This window comes from Nyctereutes procyonoides, unplaced genomic scaffold (genome assembly GCF_905146905.1).
Source record: "Nyctereutes procyonoides isolate TBG_1078 unplaced genomic scaffold, NYPRO_anot_genome, whole genome shotgun sequence".
In the NCBI taxonomy this organism is placed as follows: Eukaryota; Metazoa; Chordata; class Mammalia; order Carnivora; family Canidae; genus Nyctereutes; species Nyctereutes procyonoides.
In genome coordinates, this window is record NW_026575126.1 from 21,337,734 (window position 1) to 21,360,043 (window position 22,310).

Genomic DNA, 22,310 nt, shown 5'->3' on the forward strand with positions numbered 1-22,310 from the left:
CAACTTGAGGCTGTCATGTTCATTATTTATAAGTCTTTGATTTGATAGCTAGATACTACCTGGTAAAAAGAACAAAGAGCCTAAGCCACCAGTGATTTTATAGAGGACAAAAAAAGAGATTCAGGGTTTGTGATCTAGAACACAGACTCTCAAATCTGAAAACTATGAGAAACCTAAAAACATTTCTTTTTTTTTTTTTTTAACATTTCTATTTCTATTACTTATCTAATCCTTAAAGTTCTTTAATAACCTTGAAAAGAAGTAAATTAGCTTCTGTAAGTACACTTCAGGCTAAGATCTTCCCATATGTCCTGAGGTGGCTTATAGTAGCTTGGAAATTTTTAACAGTAACACTCGGATGAAATTTTTTTTGAAGTGTTTATGTATTACTCATATCCTATCTCTTACAGATAAAGATATACTATTTGAAGACAAACATTAATATGTAACCCCTAAGTTTCATTTAAATATTAAATCATCTCAAAATTACCGTGGTTGCTTTCCTCTAAAAGCGTTCCAATTTTTTTTTTTTTAAACCCTTAAAAAAGGGGCTTTGAGTAGTATGGCAACAACAAAGAGTAAGTGAGAAGCTTATTTTCTTTCTCCTTTTCTCTTATGGTAACTAATGTGTAGGGTTTCCAATGTAGAAAAACACCAAGTCCAATTTAACTGTTCAATAAGTACATCTATCACATGTCTCCTCTAATTTGGGAATGACAGTATTTATATTGTTCTCACCTTCTCTATATCCAGGACTTTATCCTGCATCTCCTTTAGTGCACACTGAGACTCAGCTTCACTCAGACGGGCTTGGACCAATTCCTTCTCTAGTTGCAGCACAAAATCTTCATTGTAGTTGGAATTGCATTTATGCTACAAATTATAGGCATATAATGAAATTTCATAAAGTATGAACATGTACATACAATAAAAATAAATGCAATTACACAGTACAGTTACTAAGAGCAATCAAATGTAAAAGTCTGATCTCCCCACTACTTTTAGTTTATCTACTCCAAATAACTTTCCAATGAATAAAAAAGTCCAGTCATGGTATCTATGGATAAAACACATTACTCTTTGCTGGTAAACAGTTATTATACTAATCAAATCCAATTCATGAAAGATAAATATCTCCTTTTATCTGTCCATCCATCCAGATACTAAGAACTTGTTCTGACTCTATAGACATGCCCTGTATGAGAATGTAGCCATTAGCCACATATGGCTACCCAGCACTTGAAATGTTGCTAGTCCAAATAAGAAAGGATGTAAGTGTAAATACAAACTGAATTTTGAAGACTTATTATGAAATAAAAGCACAAAATATCTCATTAATAATTTTTATATTGATGACAGGATGAAATAATATTTTATACACACTGAGTTTAAGAATATTAATTTCATCTATAATTATGACTCCTTTTAATAAAGCACTTTAAAATGCGTATGTGGCTCACATTCTATTGCTATGGGACAATACTCTTATACACTAGACAGGTACACATTTACTGAAAATTCTATTTTAAAGTAATTCTTTTTTTAAATAAAAATAAGGCACTCACAAATGACGTGAACCACCCTAAATCCCAACAGAATAAAAATGTATTTGTTCTTAGAAATGTAGAGCTCTTTAAGGATATGCATGAAAATCACTGCTGGAAACCGAGAAAAAGAAGATGCTGCACAAAGAAATTAACCACAGAAGCACAAAACCTTTCCATCTCCTTTCCTGCTCTTTAATGTGAATACCAATGCAGCCACTTAAGAAATCCCTTTTTAAACCAGTTTCTATAAAAAGCTGTTCTAAGAAAGCAAAAAGATATCTAATTCACCATTATATAAGACTTCTTAAAAGAAACTATCATTTCACATTTAAATGACATAGTAAAGAAACAACTCAAAATTCCAAAATAGTCACAGAGAATCATCTCCTGATGAATTAGCTTGAATAGAGAATAGTTCCTTCTTCAATTAATAGTTTACTCTTTAATACATTAGGAATAAGACCGATGTCAAATTAAAACTTTATTTAAAAACTATTAAATGTTTAATTAAGACATAATACTCCCTTACCCCAGTTACTCAAAAAGATGGTTTTTTAAATGAATAGTTGACTTATTAAACAAAGGAGGACTTTTTAATTCAATGTATTACACATTATTTTTCCTAGTAATTTTCTGGTACGATTAAAACAGTATTCTATTTTTTTTTTAAGCAGTATTTCTATACAAGGAGTATATGTGCAACAGGTATATCTCTTTAGTAAATACTTACCTTACTAAATAGGGAAAAGGGACTCTTTTGGAATAACCACATCCAAAATGCAGGTGCCACAAATTTTGTTTAATGGGACTCTGGTTATTCCATGAGTAATACTAGAATTTCTTGCCCTAATCTAAAGCCCTGACAACTGTAGTTCAGGTGTGTTTGCCAAGATTCGATATTAGGAGATCCCCAGGAAAACATCAAGCCCTGATGGCCCAAAAGAGAATGGAGTCACTGATCTGGTGTAAACCAACTGATATACCCAAGCACAAAAAGACCCTTGTACTAATATTGGGAACACATTTTTATCAATAAAATTTTAAAAACTTCTAATTGACTTCTATTGTTCAAGAGACAAATTATAAATTTCATAGTTTATATGTTACTTCTTCCTTCATACTTCGCATTGAGTTGAGGGTTGTTCCTCAAACCACTGTAAACTAGCTTTAGTTCTTATCCCGTATTGAAACTGATCTCATCACCAACAACATCAATATACAGTAACGATATAAAAAGTCAATGGTAAGCCCTTTTATTCAGCTTTTACTTTCACTAGACAGTATATGGAATTTAATACAACTGATCACTCTTAAAACTTTTTACTTAGATTTTGAGGTGCTACTCCTCCATAGTTCTACTATCCTATCTTCTCTGCTGCCTCTGCCAACTCTATTACTTCATATAGGTATATATGACTATATGTACATGTATATATGTTTATCAGTCCCCAGGGGTTCAATATTGTTTTCTGTCGATCTGTTTTTTTTTTTTTAATTTTGTAGATTCACCCTATGTGATTTCACCCGCTATCTAATATAGTCTGTGTACAGGCAGTATCAACTGCTGTATATATGTAGTCTGTGTAGGCAGTGGATGAACTCACCAAGGAAAATTCTGTATAACAGTTAAAAAGGGAAGGTAGAGGGAAAGAGGGACAGTAAGAGGGAGAACATACAATGATGAAATTCCAGGGACAGTATACACATAAATACATAGAGTGCATAACACTCAAATCTGTATTATCAGCCCAGATCTTTCTACTAAGCTACAGATCCATATTCATAAGTTGTTACTAGTCTCTGCTATCTGGCTCAAAGCATCTCAAATTCACCTCACATTCAACATGTAAAAACTGAACTCCCCATCTTTTCGTCCTCAAGTATTTACTCTTCTGCTAGGGATCCAACCATGTAACAAATGACCAAGTCAAAACTTTCCCTCTTCTATTTAACCCATACTAATCACAAAACCTTAATTTTTCTTCCAGGTATCTTTTGAATTTGTCCGCTCCTCTAATCTCTACTGTCCTTGTTTTTATTCATGCCCTCACCTCTTTCTCTGAACTGCTGCTATAGTCTTACACAAATCCCCTCCTATTATAGCACTTACAGTGGGTATTAATATTCTGTTATATCTCATTGTAAATTATAATAAAAACAAGGCATTCTTACAATTCTACCACCTGGACTAGGTATGTGTTTTGTGATCCTACTGTTTTGAGTCTGAGGAAGTTTTGATTCTGTTTATTAATATAACTATGTTACTGAAAATTATATAAACATCAACATACTTTAATAAAGTATTCGGAATGAATCTAACTCTACGAAGTCAGTTTCACCCAATTATCAGTTTTCTAAATGGCAATTAGCCTTGTCCAATTATATTCATATGCATTTTTACTGAACAAAAAGTACTTCCATTGGAATCAGTTAATATTCATATAGGTTCAATAAACAGAGATTCTACATTTAGACTTAGGGAGTTAGAAAAGGTTCTAGTGGGCAGCCCGGTGGCTCAGCGGTTTAGCACTGCCTTCGGCCCAGGACGTGATCCTGGAGACCCAGGATCGAGTCCCATGTTGGGCTCCCATGGAGGAGCCTGCTTCTCCCTCTGCCTGTGTCTCTGCCTCTCTCTTTCTCTCTCTCTCTGTGTCTCTCATTAATAAATAAATTTAAAAAAATAAGAAAAAAGAAAAGGTTCTAGCATTTGTTTGGTTGTCTGAAACATGGAACAAAATGTGGCCCACAGTGAGTGTACTGGAAATGCCAGATATGCCTTGGTTTAATGTAGAAGGGAAAAGTGATGACAAAGAAATTCAGGGAAGATGTAGACAGATCTCTTTGAATGGGCTAAAAAACATGAAGACATTTCTTTGTGCCCCATGGGAATGTTCACCAAAGGGTGACCTCAGCAAAGGATTTTAAAAATCAACTGGATAGGATGACCCACTTTGTGGGTATCAGTCAGCTTTTTTCCTCAGTCACCGATCACTGCCCAATAGACTTATGAATGAAGCAGCCATGGTGGGAGGGATGGAGGTTATGCATGGACTCAGCAACCTAGACTTCCATTCACCAAGGTTTTGGCCACTGCTGAGAGCCCAATGTGCCAGCAGCAAGGGCATCTTCAACCCTGAGGCCCTAATAAGACACCATTCCCTGGGATGACTAGCCAGCTATTTGGTGGCAGGTTGCTTACACTGGACTGCTTTTATCATGGAAGGGCAGCACTTTGTTCTTACTGGAAAATATACTTAGTCTAGATACAGATTTGTCCTCCCTGCACATAAATGGTTTTGTCAAAACTACTATCTATGGACTTACAGAATGCCTTATCCATTATCATGGTATTCCACAAAGCATTGCTTCTGATCAAGAAGTTCACCTAATATCAAAGAAGTGCATCAGTGGGCCCATGCTCATGGAATTCACTAGTTTTGCCATGTTTCCTAACATTCTGAAGCAGCTGGCTTGATACAATGGTGGAATGACCTTTTGAAGACCAAATTACGGTGCTAGCAAAATGGCAATATTTTGGGCTGGGGCAAGATTCTCCAGAATGATGAATGTGCTCTGAATCAGTGTCCAATATATGGTGCCTTTTCTCCCACAATCAAAATTCACAAACTCAGGAATTAAGAGGTGGAAATGAAGAATATGTGTGGAACACAGAAGATCCTTTAGAGTGTCTCTTAGCATTATCATGCCCTGTGATTAAGGTCAATGAAACATTAGGAAGGATTAATAATGGCCCAGACCCTTCAGGAATGAAGGTCTGGATTACCTCCCCAAAGAATCATGATCAGCTGATGTGCTTGTTGAAAGCAAAAGGAATAGAGTGGATAGTGGAAGATGGTAGTTATAGAAGCTATGAGTGTATGACAGAAATGAGGACTGTAATTGTCATGAGTATTTCCTTCTAATTTTGCTCTGAATATGTGTGTTTTCTTTCTTCCTTATCATATAAAATGTCTTGACTATATCCAAGTATTTATTGTTAGTTTTACATCATAGTATTTAAGTTATAGGATATCAAGAAAACATCACTGAAAGACTAACTTCTCTTCTGGGGAAGGCATTAGTGCATTTTCAGTTGTGCACAGGCTAATCATATCATGTTAGTCCAAATTATGACTTTGTTGTTGTCTTCATGTGGAGACTAAGTAGGTTTATATGGAGATGCACATGGTTGCCAAGTTGACAAGAGTTGGACTTAATGATGGTTAATTTTGTGTGTCAACTTAAATTTGGGGGCCCAGACTAAACATTATTTCTGGGTGTGTCTAAGGGTGTTTCCAGATGATTCAATAGATTGCCCTCTCAATGTGGGTGGGCATCATCCAATCTATAGAAGGTCTGAATAGAACAATAAGTGGAGGAAGGGAGGATTCATGCCCTGCCTGCTTGCCAGCTTGATCTGGGATATGGGTCTTCCCCTACCCTTGGACTGGAATTTATACTATCAGCTTCCCTGGTTCTTCGGCTTTTGAACTTTTACTCTCAAAACTGTGTGTGTGTGTGTGTGTGTGTGTGTGTGTGTGTGTGTGTGTCTCCCCCTACTGACTCTGCGTCTCTGAAGAACTCTGACTAATGTATGATAAATTTTACAAATAAGAATTAAACTCACTGATTAGAATTTGATCCATTTCAAATTGGACCCATTAGAGCTTCTGCAATTGAATACTTTTTTGGTCATAATTTCCACCATTTCCAATTTCTTTCATTCAAATTATTTTTTCTTGGTTCAAATTTTTGCTGCTCTAAATACAGTCAGGAAAGTGATACTTCTGTCAATATTCAGCCTATTAAAAATTCTGCCTTGTCAGTTCTAGCCCTAAGTTTTGCTTTTTATTACTAGCAGTCTATGACATTCACCAAGCAAGTTGGCAAATAATGGAATAATGTTAATACTAATCCTAATAAGTACACCATTTATTTAACACTCACTATGCGCCAGGCATTACCCTAGAGAACCAACTCCCTTAAGTCTCAACAACCTTCAACTATACACAGGACAAACTATACCACAAAGAATTTAAGTAACTTGTCTTAATACACACAACCAGCGAGTGGAAGAATTGGCATCAGTGTGGCAATGTTAAAATATGCTGCTGTGGAATGTAAACTACCTGTTTCAAGGGATTTGTTTTTGTTTTTAATTTTACACAGGAAAAAAGAAAGTGTTATTTACAAAACAGGGTGGTTTTTTTGGTTTGTTTTTGTGAAGCTTTTTAACTCACTCACAGTAGAAATAGAGATGTCAGGAAAGGTGACTGGTACCACACAGCCTGAAAAAAAAAAAAAAAAAGCAGCACATGTGGGCAACTGCCGGTTCCTTACCAGGAGGAAGTGCCATAAGGGGCAGAGGCTGTGAAACAGGTGAACACTGAGGAACAAAAATCCCTAGTTCCATGTCTATTTAGGAGAACTTAGCATGGCTCATCCACCTCTTTTTATAGTTTTTCCAGACCAAACAGACAAAAAACCAAAATCCTGAAACCAACAACATTATAGCAAAACCTTAAATGCAAACCAAAACAAAAACTAGGCTTCTATGAGGTCGACTGGAGTTCAGAATGATAAACTTTTGAGAGGAAGAAAGAAAACCATCAAAGCCAAGAAAAGCTCAGAGATTTAAAAGCAGCTATATAGCCATGTCCAAACCTTGACCATTCCTGATGCTGCTGTTTCATTTTAAGATGTTCTGTTCCACTTACTATAAAACAAGGTTTTTTTTTAATATGAAAGGTGTACTTCATATTCACATGAGTAACCTGGACAAATATATGATTTATCAAATGAAAACTGCTACAATTATGATGGCTAAGTCAGCAAGGGACAATTTATTCAAAAGTCTATAAATAATGACTTCTTTACACTTAACATCAAATTCACTTTTGTCAGTGAGTCTCTTAATGCTTCTGTGATACCAGCAATTCCACTCTAATGAAACAAATTGTCTTTAGTAGGTGAAGTCTCTGCTTTTCAATTCCATAAGCTTTTTTGGTGTTACAAAAGTTACAAAGGTAGGATGAGTTACAGTAAAACCCTTAGTAATCTTTTTCTCTTGTGTCTTGGTAAAACAAAAAAAATAGATTTTCACATTTAATGTCTGAAGGATACGTGAGTGATATAACGAAAAGCAAAAATTTGTATTTGGAGAGGTTCTTGTATTATGAAGTAAAAAAAATTCCAACTGGAAAAATGTTTGTCTACACAAATGTATCAAATATTCCCTGAATTTAATTATGTATCAAGCAACTATGTTCAAAACCTGATAATTATGTGTCCTATTCAGGAACCCACATTTCGTGGAACTCTATATTCTTTTTTATAGTATTTATCACAACTCTAACTAAATAATGAAGTGTACAATTAATTTTTAAAATATCTACCTCTATATATACAAGCAGTGCCAGGAAGTTTGGCTGATTTGCTACTGTACTGTCAGAACTAAACTGTGCTTTTCATAGTAAGTGAGCAAACAATATTTAGTGAATAAATTAGTGAGTCAACTCTTGGTTCAAAAAACAACAATATGGGGGCCTGGGTGGCTCAGTCAGTTAAGCATTTGACTCTTGATTTTTTTTTTTTTTTGACTCTTGATTTTCACTCGGGTCATGATCTCAGCATCATGAGACTGAGCCCCATGCTGGGCATGCACCCTGCTTAAGATCCTCTCTCTCTCTCTTTCCCTCTGTCTCTCCCCCCACCCAAAAAAGAAAAGAAAAAACCAACAATATGAAAAGTACAGTACAGGGAATACAGTCAATAATAACTTTGGTGACAGCATTTCATAATGCATAGAATTTTTGAATCATTATGTTGTATACCTGAAACTAATATGTCAACTATACTTTGATTAAATAACATCAACATTCCCTCTATTATACATTGTATGTTAAACATAGGTAGTGGTAACTGAATGTTGCAAAAATAACTTATAAAATCTATTTGTTTCAAAAATAAAATTTATAATAATATGGAAATATGGTACATTTCTACTGTCACATCTAAAGCACTTGAAAAAACTATTATTACACAAGGCTAGTAGTCCAGACTAGGATTTTTATCACAAAACAAAATCATAACAGAAAAAAATTAAGTAAAAAATTTTATTTTACAACAATAAAGAGAGAAAGAGACTCATAAATGTGAGTGGTTGCCAAAGGGGGAGGAAGAGGAGGAATGGGTGAAATAGGTAAAGGGAATTAAGCAGTACAAACTCCCAGTTTTAAAATAAGCAAGTCATGGGATGAAAAGCACAGCATAAGGAATATAGTCAATAATACTGTGATATACTTTTATTGTGATGAGATTTTGTAATGTATAGAATTACTGAACCACTACGTTGCACACCTGAAGCTAACTTCATATATCAACTGTACTTCAATTTTTAAAAAATGTTATATGGGGGAGCCCGGGTGGCTGAGCGGTTTAGCGCTACCTTCAGCCCTGGCCCTGATCCTGGAGATCTGGGATCAAGTCCCATGTCAGGCTCCCTGCATGGAGTCTGCCTCTCTCTCTCTCTCTCTGTCATGAATAAATAAAATTTTTTAAAAAAAATGTTATGTCTTGCTCTCAGCCTCAGCATATGACCCCAAGAAGATTTCTATAATCCTCCCTACAAGCTCCAAATAGCTATTAAAAAAAAAAAAATCCAAAGCGTGTGGGTGGCTCAGTCAGTTAAGCATCTGCCTTCAGCATTGGTCATGATCCCAGGGTCCTGGGCTGGAGCCCCACTCTGGCTCCCTGCTCAGTGGAGAACCTGCTTCTCCCTCTCCCCCTGTGCTTGTGCTCTCTCGCTTTCTCTCAAATAAATAAAATCTTTAAAAATTATAAAAATTCAAGCAATATGGATGTACTATTTAAAGATCTACTACACTGAATTTTTTTGAAACTCAAATAAAATCTTTAAAAATCATAAAAATTCAAGCAATATGGATGTACTATTTAAAGATCTAATACACTGAATTTTTTTTTTAAAAATTGGTATATCCTTTTAAAATGATTTGTTCCCAATATCTGAAAAATTATATACATCCTTTAAGGTCGAAGTTTGTCTCTGCTTATATATATATATACTCAAACTGCAAGGGTTTTTTTTTTTAATGTTGAAGAAAATGTTTAAAAAAAACAATTACTTCCATTAAAGTGAATGCTCATTTATCATTTAAACTGATAAAAAAAGATGACCACATATGAATGTAAAACATTTAATTTTAGACTAATGTCAAAATTAGTTTTGAAAGAAAACTTCTTAAAAAGGGGGGGGGACTCCTGTCCACATGTATAGGCATGCTGATGAGCAGTGTTAAGAGTCTGCTAAATTTGTAAAATCATTACTCTATTTGAAAAAAAGATTTATGTAAACTTACTAATAATTACAAATTAAATGCCTTTTTCTTGAAATGTCCCTGAAGTAGAGCTAGAGCGTTTAGAATGCAGGAAGACACGTTAAACGTTAACTTCCATATTCCTAAAGAAAAGTAGTCCACTAGGTAAGTCAGGTGTGAGGCAATTCCTAATGCCGCTAAACACTTTTTCTAAAATAAATCATCTAGAAAATTTCGTAACTTCTACTGAAAAACCGGTTGGTTTTAGTTTATTAACCTTTATTTGTGTGTTCATTTTAGGTAAGATGAGTTTTTATTCCTCATATCAAATCCTTGGTTTTCTTTTCTTTTTTTTTTTTTTAGGATTTTATTTATTTATTTGAAAGAGAGAGTACAAGAGCACAAGCAGGGGGGAGGGGCAGAGAGGCGGAGAATCCTGCTGAGTAGGGTAGGTAGCTCGAGAGAAGCTCCATCCCAGACCCCGAGATCAGACCTGAGCCAAAGGCAGATGTTTAACTGACTGAGCCACCCAGGTGCCCCAAATCCTTGGTTCTTAAAAGTATTACATAATTCTTTCATGTTTTATTCTGGAATTATAGGAAAAGGAAGGACTGTCTGAAGAAATCTTTTCTAGCCTCCCCTTAAGTACTCCCAAGTACAAAGGTCCTGAGAACTTCAAAAGGCAGTCATTTCAGCACTCAGCAGTTTTAACTGTTACAATTCTTGTTGATGCTTGATCCTAATAAACAAACTGCTGGACAAAACTGCTTCTTCAGAATAATCTGAATGATAAGCTCTCAGGTATAGGTTAAAAAACTTAAATAGATCAAGCAAGACTCAAAGACCATTGGTTACCAGGAAATATTGTCTAAAAATACATTTATGCCCCACCACACTCAAAAGGGTCAGAGTCAAACATGGAACTATATGAAATACCACTGGATCGGGCAGCCCCAGTGGCTCAGCGGTTTAGCGCCGCCTTCAGCCCAGGGCCTGATCCTGGAAACCCGGGACTGAGTCCCACGTCAGGCTTCCTGCATGGAGCCTGCTTCTCCTTCTGCCTGTGTCTCTGCCTCTCTTTGTGTCTCTCGTGAATAAATAAATAATCTAAAAAAAAAAAAAAAAAAAAAAAAGGAAGAGAAATACCCCTGGATCATTTCTATTTCTAGGGGGTTCATGGAACATGTAAAACAAATACTTAAAGGAACAGTTTAATCTTAATGTTTGGTTTTATCTTATGGTTGGTTTAGTATTTCATGTAATACTACTAAATACTAAGTATTAAATTTTATTTAATGTCCTAACTAGTAAATTTGCTAATAAATTCACTTGATCATTTTTGAAAACAACAATATCAGGTTTAAGCTATTAAAAGCCAGCACAAAATGAAATCAATGATTTGTCAAAGGCAATCATTCAGTATTTGTGACTGCAGAAATGCTTTACAGGGGCACCTGGGTGGCTCAGTCGATTGAGCATCCAACTCTTGGTTTTGGTTCAGGTCATGATCTTGGGGTTGTGATATCAAGCCCCACGTTGACTTTTACCTCAATGCAGTCTGCTTGAGATTCTTTTCCCTTCTTCTCCCTGCCCCTCTGTTCCTTGCCCAACTTGGGCACATGTGCTCTCTCTAAAACAAATAATCTTTAAAGAAAATAAAGAAATGCTTTTCAAACAACATCAAGGATCAAAACTAAGTAAAAATAAAATTTACCTTTAAAAACTGCTGCTCAAAAGTTAAATTTATTACTGTGAAAGAAGTATGGCATATCATTATAACAACAATATTAAAAATCATTAAAAAGTACATAAAACATTAAACAAACTAAAGTCCATGAATCTGGAGTGATATGAGTACATAATAAGTGAGTATAAAAGATTAAGGAGGAGGGCAGCCCCGGTGGTGCAGTGGTTTGGTGCCACTTACAGCCTGGGGTGTGATCCTGGGGACCCGGGATCGAGTCCCATGTCTGGCTCCCTGCATGGAGCCTGCTTCTCCCTCTCCCTCTGCCTGTGTCTCTGCCTCTCTCTCTCTCTCTCTCTCTCTCTCTCTCTCTCTATGAATAAATAAATAAAATCTTAAAAAAAACAAAGATTAAGGAGGGAAAAAAAAAGAAAGACTATAAAGGAACATTAGCTAATATGTGTAGAAAAAAATGAGAAAAATACGAAAATCACCATTTTGGTAACCTAGTTAGTGGATACTAAAACCATCAGGTAAAAGGTGAACAGAGGACAAGATATTTATGTGGCACAGAAGTATTTCCCAATAGATTACTTAATAGTCGCAAAGAAGAAATCTTATTTTTACAAGGCAGAGAGTCTGTGGTAAAGTCAACACGATAATCAAACTCAGTATCATTATAGTGAGAACAACTTATGTTATGTGCTTCCTGATTTAAAGCAAAATAAAATTCACATTATTGATCATTTAGGTGTTAATATTTTTTAACTGACTCTAATTTACAGTAAATATAATACCATGAAGAACAACTCCAGAATATGAAACTTGACAGTCAAGTCATCTCTGACATTGGTTACTGTTTCTTCTTAATTAGTCAGTCTAGACAGAAGTTTATCAACTTTATTAATGATTTCCAAGAATCAGTACTTGGTTTCATGGATATTCTCCATTTTTGTTTTGTATTGTTTTCAGTATCACTGATTTCTACTTTTTTTTTTTTTTTTTTTTTTAGGATTTTATTTATTTATTCATGAGAGACACAGAGACACAGGCAGAGGGAGAAGCAGGCTCCACGCAGAAAGCCCGATCCGGACTCTGGGATCACATCTGAGCTGAAGGTAGACACCCAACCACTGCGCCACCCAGGCATCCCTACTCTTTTTATTTCTTATTCCTTCTACCTGCTTTCGTTTGAATTTCCTCTCATATGTCTAGTTTCTTAACCTTAGAATATTAGTTTGAGACTTATTTCCTTTCCTAATAGAAGCATTTAATGCTATAAATTTTCCACTACATACTGCTTTAGGTGAATCCTACAAATTTTGATAATGCTGTGTGTTCAATTAATTCAATACATTCTAATTTCCTTTGAGATTTTTCTCTTTGACACATGGATAAAAATGCATCAATTTCTAAATATTTGGGGGATTTTCCAGATATCTATTATTAATTTCTAACTGAATGCTGTTAAAGACAATACTTTGTATGATTTCAATTATTTTAAATTTGTTAACATTTATTTTATAGCTCAGAATATGATCTATCTTTGTAAATGTTCTATGTGCACTTGAAAACAGTATGTATTCTGCTGTTACGTTATGCCAAACAGGTCAAGCTGGCATAGTTGCAAGTCGTTGCACAGGTCTTCTTACATCCATATTGATTTTCCAACCACTTGTTTCATCCATTACTGAGACAGGGATATACTGAAGATAACAACCATAACCGTAACTGTGGATTTGTCCATTTCACCTTCCAGATCTACCAGATCAGCTTCACACGCCTCTATTGCTGGGAGCACACATTAGGATACATATATTCCTAAATACATACTATCCTAAATAAGATTATGTCTTCTTTGTGAATTGACTCATGAAATGTCTCTCTTTATCAAGGAACTATTCCTTGTTCTGAAGTCTACGAGGACACCTGAGTGGCTCAGTAGTTGAATATCTGCCTTTGGTTCAGGTCGTGATCCTGGGGTCCTGGGATCAAGTCCTGCATCAGGCTCCCTGCAGGGAGCCTGCTTCTCCCTCTGCTTGTGTCTCTGCCTCTCGAAAGAAAGAAAAGAAAAAAAAGAGAAAAAGGAAAAGAAAGAAATCAGCCTACTTTATGTGATATTAATACAGACACTCCAGCCTTCTGCTTAGTGTTTGCATAGTATATCTTTTTTCATCTTTTTACATTTTTCCCTAATCATAACTAGTAGTTGTAGCCAACAGTTATAGGTAGACCTCCTTGGTCCTTCACTCCTGTAAATTCACTGTGAGGGAGTCACCCGTATTAGCTACTATGCTATCTAAATTTCCAATGTTCATCTCAATGCGACCATAACTCTTGACTGAGACATGCCCAACCCCAGCCCTGAGGAAGCTCCCGTTCTTCTCAGGCTCCCCATACAAGCAAGCTAGCTCACTTGCTTCTGGTCCTACTCTGACCTTAACCAATGGGTTCCAGCACTGCAATGTAATATATTTTCCCTTTTTCCCACCTTCTACTGTAATCACAAACTAAATGTGTCATTTCTTTGAGACACATTTCTTGACTTCTGCAGTCTCTTTTTCTTTAAACATTTAGGTAAAATTCAAATAACCATTTTCAAGTGAACAGTTAGGTGGCATTTAGGCCATTCAAAATGTTGTGCAACTACCAATTCTACCTAGTTCTAAGAACATTTCCATCACTTCAAGTAAAACCTCTTACAGATAAAGCAGCTTCTCATTCCTTTCCCACCCCAACCTTTTGGCAAACACAAATCTGCTGTCTCCACGGATTCATCTATTCTGGATGTTTCATATAATAGAGTCATGCAATATGTGATCTTTGTGTCTGGCTTCTTTCACTTAATTTGGAGTTTCATCCATAGTAAAGTACTTTAATCCTTTTTGTGGCTGAATAGTATTTCACTGTATGCATATACCACAATTTGTTTATCCATTCTTCCACTGATAGACTTTTGGGCTATGTCTACTTTTTTTGTAGACTATGTTGCTACAAATGTGTGTACACATACTTGTTTGAGTATCAGTTTTCCATTATATTGGGTATATACACACAAGTTGAATTTTAAGTCATATGGTAAGTTTAACTTTTTGAGGAACCGCTAATTTCCACCAGCAGTGTACAAGGATTCCAAGTTCTCTATCTCCTCGCCAACAATTGATTTTTAAAAATTATTATTATAGCTGTCCTAGTGTGAATTGGTACCTCGTTGTAATCTGCATTTCCCTAATGACTAATGATGTTCAGTTCTTTTCATATTCTTGTTTTCCACTTGTATATTCTCTTTGGAGAAAGGTGTAGTCAAGTCCTTTCCTCATTTAAAAAATTTTTTGAGGCACAACTGACATATATTAGTTTTGGGTGTAAAATGTAAAGATTCAGTATTTGTATATATTGTGAAATGATCACCACATCAAGTGGTGGATGCTGTTAACATTTGTCACCATAAGGTCACAAATTTTTTGTAATGAGAACTTTTAAGATCTATCATCTTTTAAACATGCAACACAGTAACTATAGTCACCATGCTGTACATTAAATCCTCATGACTTATTTGTAACTAGGAATTTGTAACTTTTGACCCCTCTTCATCTGATTTCACCTTCCCCTCCCCATCTCTGGCAACCACCAAACTGTTCTCTATGAGTTTTTTTTTTTTTAAGATTTCACATATAAATGAGATCACATGTTGTTTCTTTCTCTGATTTATTTCACTTAACACCCTCAAGGTCCATCCACGGTTGTTGCAAATGGCAAGATTTCATTCTTTTGTGGCTGAGTAGTATTTCTGTGTGTGAGTGTGTGTGTGGCATGCACACACATGCATATGTATATGTGTGTACATGATCTTTATCCATTCATAAGACGCTTAGGTTGTTTCCATGTCTTGATTACCATAAATAATGCAGCAATCTTTTGTTCATTTTAAAATTGTGTTGTCTTTTTTTTAGTTTTAAAAGTTCTTTATATATTCTGGATGCTAAATTTCTATCAAATAGGTGATACAAGTATTTGCTACCATTCTGTAAGATGCCTTTTCATCTTCTGGATAATGTCCTTTGATGCCCAAAAGGTTTTAATTTTAATGAAGTCCAATTTACCTGTTTTCCTTTTTGTTTATTTTTTTGGTATGAAAAAACTCATATTCAAGAATCCATTGCCAAATTCAAAGTTATGATGATTTATTCATATGCATTCTAAGAATATTATATGGCTTTAAAACCATAAAAGTTATTTTAAAAATGATAAAATCTCTTTTTAAATCCATTTTAAATTAAATTTTTATATGTTATGTGGTAGGGGTCCCAGTTCATTCTTTTTCATGAAGATACACAGTTTTCCCAGCACCATTTGTCAAAGAGATTATTCTTTCCTCATCAAGTGGTCTTGGCATCCATGTTAAAAAATCAACTGGCCACAGATAACATGGGTTTATTTCTGGACTCTCAAAATTCCTAACCCATTGATCTATATGTCTATATTCATGACAGTATCATATTGTTTTGAATACTCTAGCATTGTAGTAAGTTTTCAAATTGGGACATGTGAACCCTTCAACTCTGTTCTTCTAAGATTGTTTTTAATATTTAGGGCTCCTTGCAATTCCATGTGAATTTCAGGATCAGCTTTCCCATTTTTGCAAAAGACAATTAGAGTTTTGTGAATAATACTGGATAGTGTTGATATCTTAATATTAGTCTTCCAATTCTTAAACATCAGACATCCTTCCATTTATTTATGTCTTCTTTAATTTCTTTCATCAACAGATGAATAAACAATGACTCACAGTTTTCAGTACAAGTCTTTCATCTTCTTGGTTAGATTCATTTCTAGGTACCACAATAAAATATCACCGCCAATTAAGGGATGGCTATACTATAAAACAAAAAACAAAACCCCAAAACACAGAAAATAACAAGAATTGATGAGGAAGTAAAAAAATTTATTAGAACTCCTGTACATTGCTGGTGAGAATTAAAATGGTACAACCATTGTGGAAAACAGTTTAGTGGTTCCTCAAAAAGTTAAACAGAATTACCGTATGATCCAGTAACTCCACTTCTAGGTATATATGCCAAAGAATTAAAACAGGGATTCAAACAGATACTTGCATGTTAATGACCACAGTGGCATTATTCATAATAGCCAAAAGGCAAAAAACCAAAATGACCAAAGACGAACAAATGGATAATCAAAATATGGTATAACCATAAAGTATTATTCAACCACCATAAAAACTAATTTAATTATTATACCCTGAAGATACCACACTAAGTGAAATAAGCAAGACACAAAAGGGCAAATATTCTAAGATTCCACTTATATGACTTACCTACAAGAGGCAAATTCATACAAGACAAAAAGGAGAGCAGAGATTATCAGGGGAAGAAGAAAGGGGAGACTATTTTTTAATAGATACAAAGCTTCTCTTTGGGATCATGAGAAAGTTCAAGAAATAAATGGTGGTTATTGTTCACAGCACTGTAAAATATATTTAGTGCCACTGAACTGTGCACCTAAAAGGTAAATTTTATGTTTTATCCATTTTATCACAATAAAGAAAAAATTGCCAAAAAAGAAAAAAGTGAGTGTATATGCTAACTGAAAGAAGTCAGACACAAAATCCTCATACCTTATGATTCCATTTAAATGAAATCCTAAAACAAGGCAAAACTACAATGACAGAAAGCAGAACGGCTGCTAGAAGTGGAGAAATGAACTGCGAAGGGACATGACAGAAATTTGGGGGGTGAGAGATATACTCTATTTTGGTTGAGGTGATGTTATACAACTAGATATATTTGTTAAAACACATAAAACTATACACTTAAATTGGATGAATTTTATTGCATGTGAATGTACTCAATTAAGTTCATTTAAATAGTCAAAGAGACTTCAGATGGTCTAGCCCTATGCAATCATTTATTTTTTTTAAAGATTTTATTTATTTATTCATGAGAGATGCACACAGAGAGAGAGAGGACAGACATAGGCAGAGGGAGAAGTAGGCTCCATGCAGGGAGCCTGACATGGGACTCAATCCCGGGTCCCCAGGATCAGGCCCTGGGCTGAAGGCAGCGCTAAACCACTGAGCCACCTGGGCTGCCCTATGTAATCATTTTAGAGGAAAAAAAAAAAAAACCCTAAGTCCTTGAATATCAAAATCACACAATTCAGGGGCTGCCCTAAAGTATTTCATATATAAAATTCTTTTTTTTTAAAGGTTTTATTTATGTGAGACACACACAGAGAGAGAGAGAGAGAAAGAGAGAAGCAGAGACACAGGCAGAGGGAGAAGCAGGCTCCCTGCAGGGAGCACGACGTGGGACTCGATCCCCCGTCTTCAGGATCAGGCCCTGGGATGCAGGCGGCACTAAACCACTGAGCCACCCAGGCTGCCCCTCATATATAAAATTCTTAAACATACCTTGCATATAAGGGTTTAATAACATTAAAATACTTGGAAGCATAGGTTTAGGAGACAAAACATATCTGACATCTCTTTGCTTCAAAATAGACAACCTCTTGATATGGTTAATTACCTATAAAACCACTTAAGTTTACTACTTTCATCTATATTTCTCTACCTTAACTAGAAAGATACCATGAGAGTACCTAACAACTTTTAAAGCTGCAATTATGGCACAGTTTTTGTTTATTGCAGAAACAAAGTCAGTTTGTTCTGACTTATACATAGTAAATTCCTTTTTAATGAGTAAAAGTTATTTTTCTAACTGTTCACAAAGCAGATGTTCTAGGAATTTTTAATGAAGCATCATCAAAGTCACTGATTCTCTTTTCAGATTCTCTTTCTGAAAAGACCATTATTACTAAAGAGCTATGAAAGAGCTATCTGAAAAGACCATTATTACTAACCATTATTTACTTAAAGAGCTATGTTTGACTCACCTCAAAGCCTTTAGTATCTCTTATTTTCTAAAATCCTTTAAAAATAATATTCCTGTATTCTGCAAATTAGTTTATTATCTAGAGATATGCACTTTGCTTTGAAGTTGGAAATTTAACCAAGGCTCTGTTACTTTCACCTGTTTTGTACATCACTGCTTTCTATGTTTGTTTTACATTTTATTCCAGTTTAGAAGAAAGTCTGCCAAGTGAGAAAAAAAATATAAACAAAATCAAAGTAGAGATCTGCATTCTACTTGTTACATTTTAGCCCCATAATGTGAGACTATCTTGTCCTGGAAACAGCACAAAGATTCTTTTGTTATATTTTATTTTCAAAAGCTTCAGTGCATTCTGGCCAATTTTGCTTGCCCATTTTACTTTTTTTCATTATAAACCAACATTTTTATTTTTATGTCCAAAGGTCTCAGTACTTGAAAAACTATGCAAAAAACCCAGTAATTGATAATTCTAATGTATTAGCACTGTAGCTTATACTAAATGCAAAAATAATACTATCTTTCCCTATAACAAAATCACATTACACTGATAACTCAGCTCAACTTAATCCCCAATAGGATGTCCCCAATTCTTTTTTTCTATTTTTTATGCTCTGATATTGACATTTCATACAAAGGCAGAACAAAATATTTGAGTTCCGAATGTTTTAGTATTCTTTTAATCCTTTGTATTAATTTTTCTTAATACCTTCATTAAATAGAAAAATATTGCTTGTCAATTTCTTCTTTTTGCTTTCAATTTTCTGATATTCATAGCCAGCTTATGATAGTTTCTTAATTTTACTGAATAAAAGCTTAAGTCCAACTTTGAAGTCATTCTATTTGCCTTCCAGACTTGTACAGAATTCTACATTTAGCATAACTTTTTCTGTCTATTCCTGTTACAATCCAACTCTTACCTGAGAGCAGAAAATGGAAACAAGTAATATCTTTTTAGAAATACATAGTCGGCCTTTTTAGCCCTCATATCCTTGCTCAAGATCACACTAGTCTCAATTTGCCAATGGAAAATGATGTCTCAGTTGCAAAAGATAAAATCAGTAGCTATTTAGTAACCTAAATTACTTAACATAATTTTTTAAAAGTTCATTTTTTTCATTTTGAGACTTCTCTCTTCTTGAAAAAATGTAAGCATATATCTTAATCCATTATTTGATGTCTTGATGAAGGAAGTTAAGGCTGTAGTTTTTCACAAGACATAAATCCCCAAATTATCAAAACTCTGATGAGGTAATTACATATATTCTCCATGTTGGATAATATTTCATCTGCACAATTAACAAGAATTAGCTGGAATTAAGACTCAAAAATTACCCATAGCAAAATACCAACATGAAACAGATTTCTAAAACGTAAAAAGCAGGTCTGACAAACATCATTTATTTTCTGTGACTTAAAATATAATGTAAGAAAAGATTACCTATTTCTAACAAAACTGTGTGGACAGAGAAAGAATGTTAGAATGTAAGTCTTTAGACCACAGTAAGATCCCTCAGTATTATAGAACATAAAATTAAGAATTCAATTAAAGTAGAAAACAAAATTACTTAGAACAAGAGCACAGAAATTGTGCTTTCCAAAAAAAAAAAAAAAGAAAGAAAAAAGTTTAAAGGAAAAGGGATGAGAAAGGTGAGAAAAAGCACTACCAGACTCCTTACCCATTGTTGTTGGTGCTGGAGCTTCCTGATGGTATTTTCAGCTTGCTCCAGTTTAGCACTGGCCTCATCACTCTGCTGTTTGATGGTGGCCAACTCCCGTTTTATGAGGTAGTTTTCCTCAGCCTCCTGGGCTCTTGTCACTTGTCCCTTAGGACATAATTTGTGTGTGTGTAAAGCAATTTAGGATAGATTCAAGAAAGACTACCTTTGTGAGGTTTAGTTATTTACTGTGACATGTTAAAAAAAAAAATCACCTCAGAGAACAGAACAGCCTGAGTAATTATTAACCAGCAGCTCATTATTGCTCCAGCAAATTTGGGGAAACTAAATTTAAAAATTCATCTGATAATCTTAAGAACAATTCTCTCAGTCAATAAAAATTCAATTCATGCAATATTACTGAGTACATGCAGGACTAAAATTTTCAATGAATAGTAGTTAATTTTGCAGAATCCACTGATTGATATTTTGGAATAAGTATTTTTAAATAAAGTTAGCTTTAAAACGTGCATAAGGTGTTTAATAAACCAGGATACCACTGTTATCAAAAATTAAGTTTACACGCATATATACCAGCCCAAAAAATTATTTCTAGGAAAATGCATGTAAAATTGCATGCGTTAAAATGTGAATCTCTAGGTTTAGGGCTTTCCTTAGAAGTAAAGTTAGAGAAAATGCTAAAAAACAAAAACAAAAAAACTATACCTGTATCAATCTATCTGCCAAGGAAGCACTTTCCTACAAAAGGAAAAATTCAGATAGAAATTTAAGAAAAAGAAATAAAATAAAGGTGCATAAAATTAGGAATAAGAAGAAACAAAGCATACCCAAATTCCATCTACTTTTCATTGTAATTAAATCAATGTTTAGGTTTGATTTTTAAAGCTTTTTTTTTTTTAATTTTAATTTTTTACTTTTTACTGTGTCTGTTATTCTTAACCCTTAAGAAAAATATATCAAAATAAGCATAGACTACCAAAAAATCATATGCTTCTAGAAGACCAAACACAAGAGGGTTTTTCATCGTTTGGGACAAGCAAATAGCTTCTTTTTAAAGCATACTTTTAACTCTTCATGTTTGGGAGTCAGCCATATTGTCAAACCACTTATAGGAAAAGGAGAAGGAATTTGAGTAAGCAATTCCACTTATAAAGTGTGACAGCAATTTGTATAACAGCAACTTCCAAAGAAGCAAAGCAAGGAAAATACGACAAATGAAATTAATGAGCTCACCGTAATAAGCTAGCAATAACTCAGTAAGTAAACATTTTAGTTACAGAATTTAATGGATACCTAAGCATTTGTAGAATTCTAAGTGCTAAAGGACAGACCTAGGCCATGTAAGCCAGCAGAAAGGTACTTAATTTTCTAGAAGTAAAATCAAACTTAACACTTTCCTACAGCACCTTTATCTTTCTGACAGTTCAATGAAATGAAAACACTTTCTCTGTGAAAATATCTCATTCCAAAGATAAAAGACCACCTAAGAAGACAGATATTTATAAACTGAGTATTTAAGGGAAAAAACAGTATGCAATTAGAACAACTTAAAAACTAAATTAAGCTCATCCTTTTTTGCAGAGTCACCAGAAAAGTAGAATTATCCTCAAAGCAACTCTAACAAGATGAAGGAAATACAAGCAAACTATTTTTTATCTAATATAATGTACCTGAAATTTCTATACAACAAAAAGACATGTAATAAACATCCTATCCTTGTGTGTAGTGCAACGCTTTCAAACAAAACACATATCCAAACTATCCATTTTTTCATGTCTTCTTATATCCAAACTATCCATTTCTTCATGTCTTCTTTCTTACCAATCTGTAGATTTTCAGGGAAGATTTTAAGATACTTGGCAATATCATTTATAAACCTACTTACTCTCATCTTTGGTTTTAAAAAAAAAAGCCCCTCCAACACCAAAAGACTTTGTGAATTTAGGTTTTTCTTTTTAATAAACCAAAACTCTTAGACTATACTTTTATTACTCAATATATTCTTAAAGCATCAGAGCAAGACTACAAAAATAATGCAAAACTTTCCACATCTGCCCAGTTATTTTATATGATACAAAGAGGAAGAAAGAGGTAATAAGTAGTATCAAAATAAGTCTGAGAATCAAATGTTTAAGCATAATTCCCCTGTGTTGAAA

The 22,310-nt window shown here is 34.4% G+C and overlaps 1 protein-coding gene across 9 annotated transcripts in view; it reads right to left on the reverse strand.

Moving 5' to 3' along the window:
- The window catches only part of EVI5 (ecotropic viral integration site 5), a 197,235-nt gene that overhangs the window by 79,538 nt on the left and 95,387 nt on the right, over positions 1-22,310 (reverse strand). For 7 of the 9 annotated variants that reach the window (XM_055340087.1, XM_055340091.1, XM_055340092.1 and 4 more), the window contains 3 exons: positions 20,860-20,892; positions 20,155-20,301; positions 739-873 (listed from right to left, as the gene is read on the reverse strand). In XM_055340087.1, the coding sequence (XP_055196062.1) occupies positions 739-873; positions 20,155-20,301; positions 20,860-20,892 (315 nt within the window). The remainder of the gene's footprint in view (positions 1-738; positions 874-20,154; positions 20,302-20,859; positions 20,893-22,310) is intronic. The other 2 variants (XM_055340093.1, XM_055340096.1) reach the window with 1 other exon arrangement.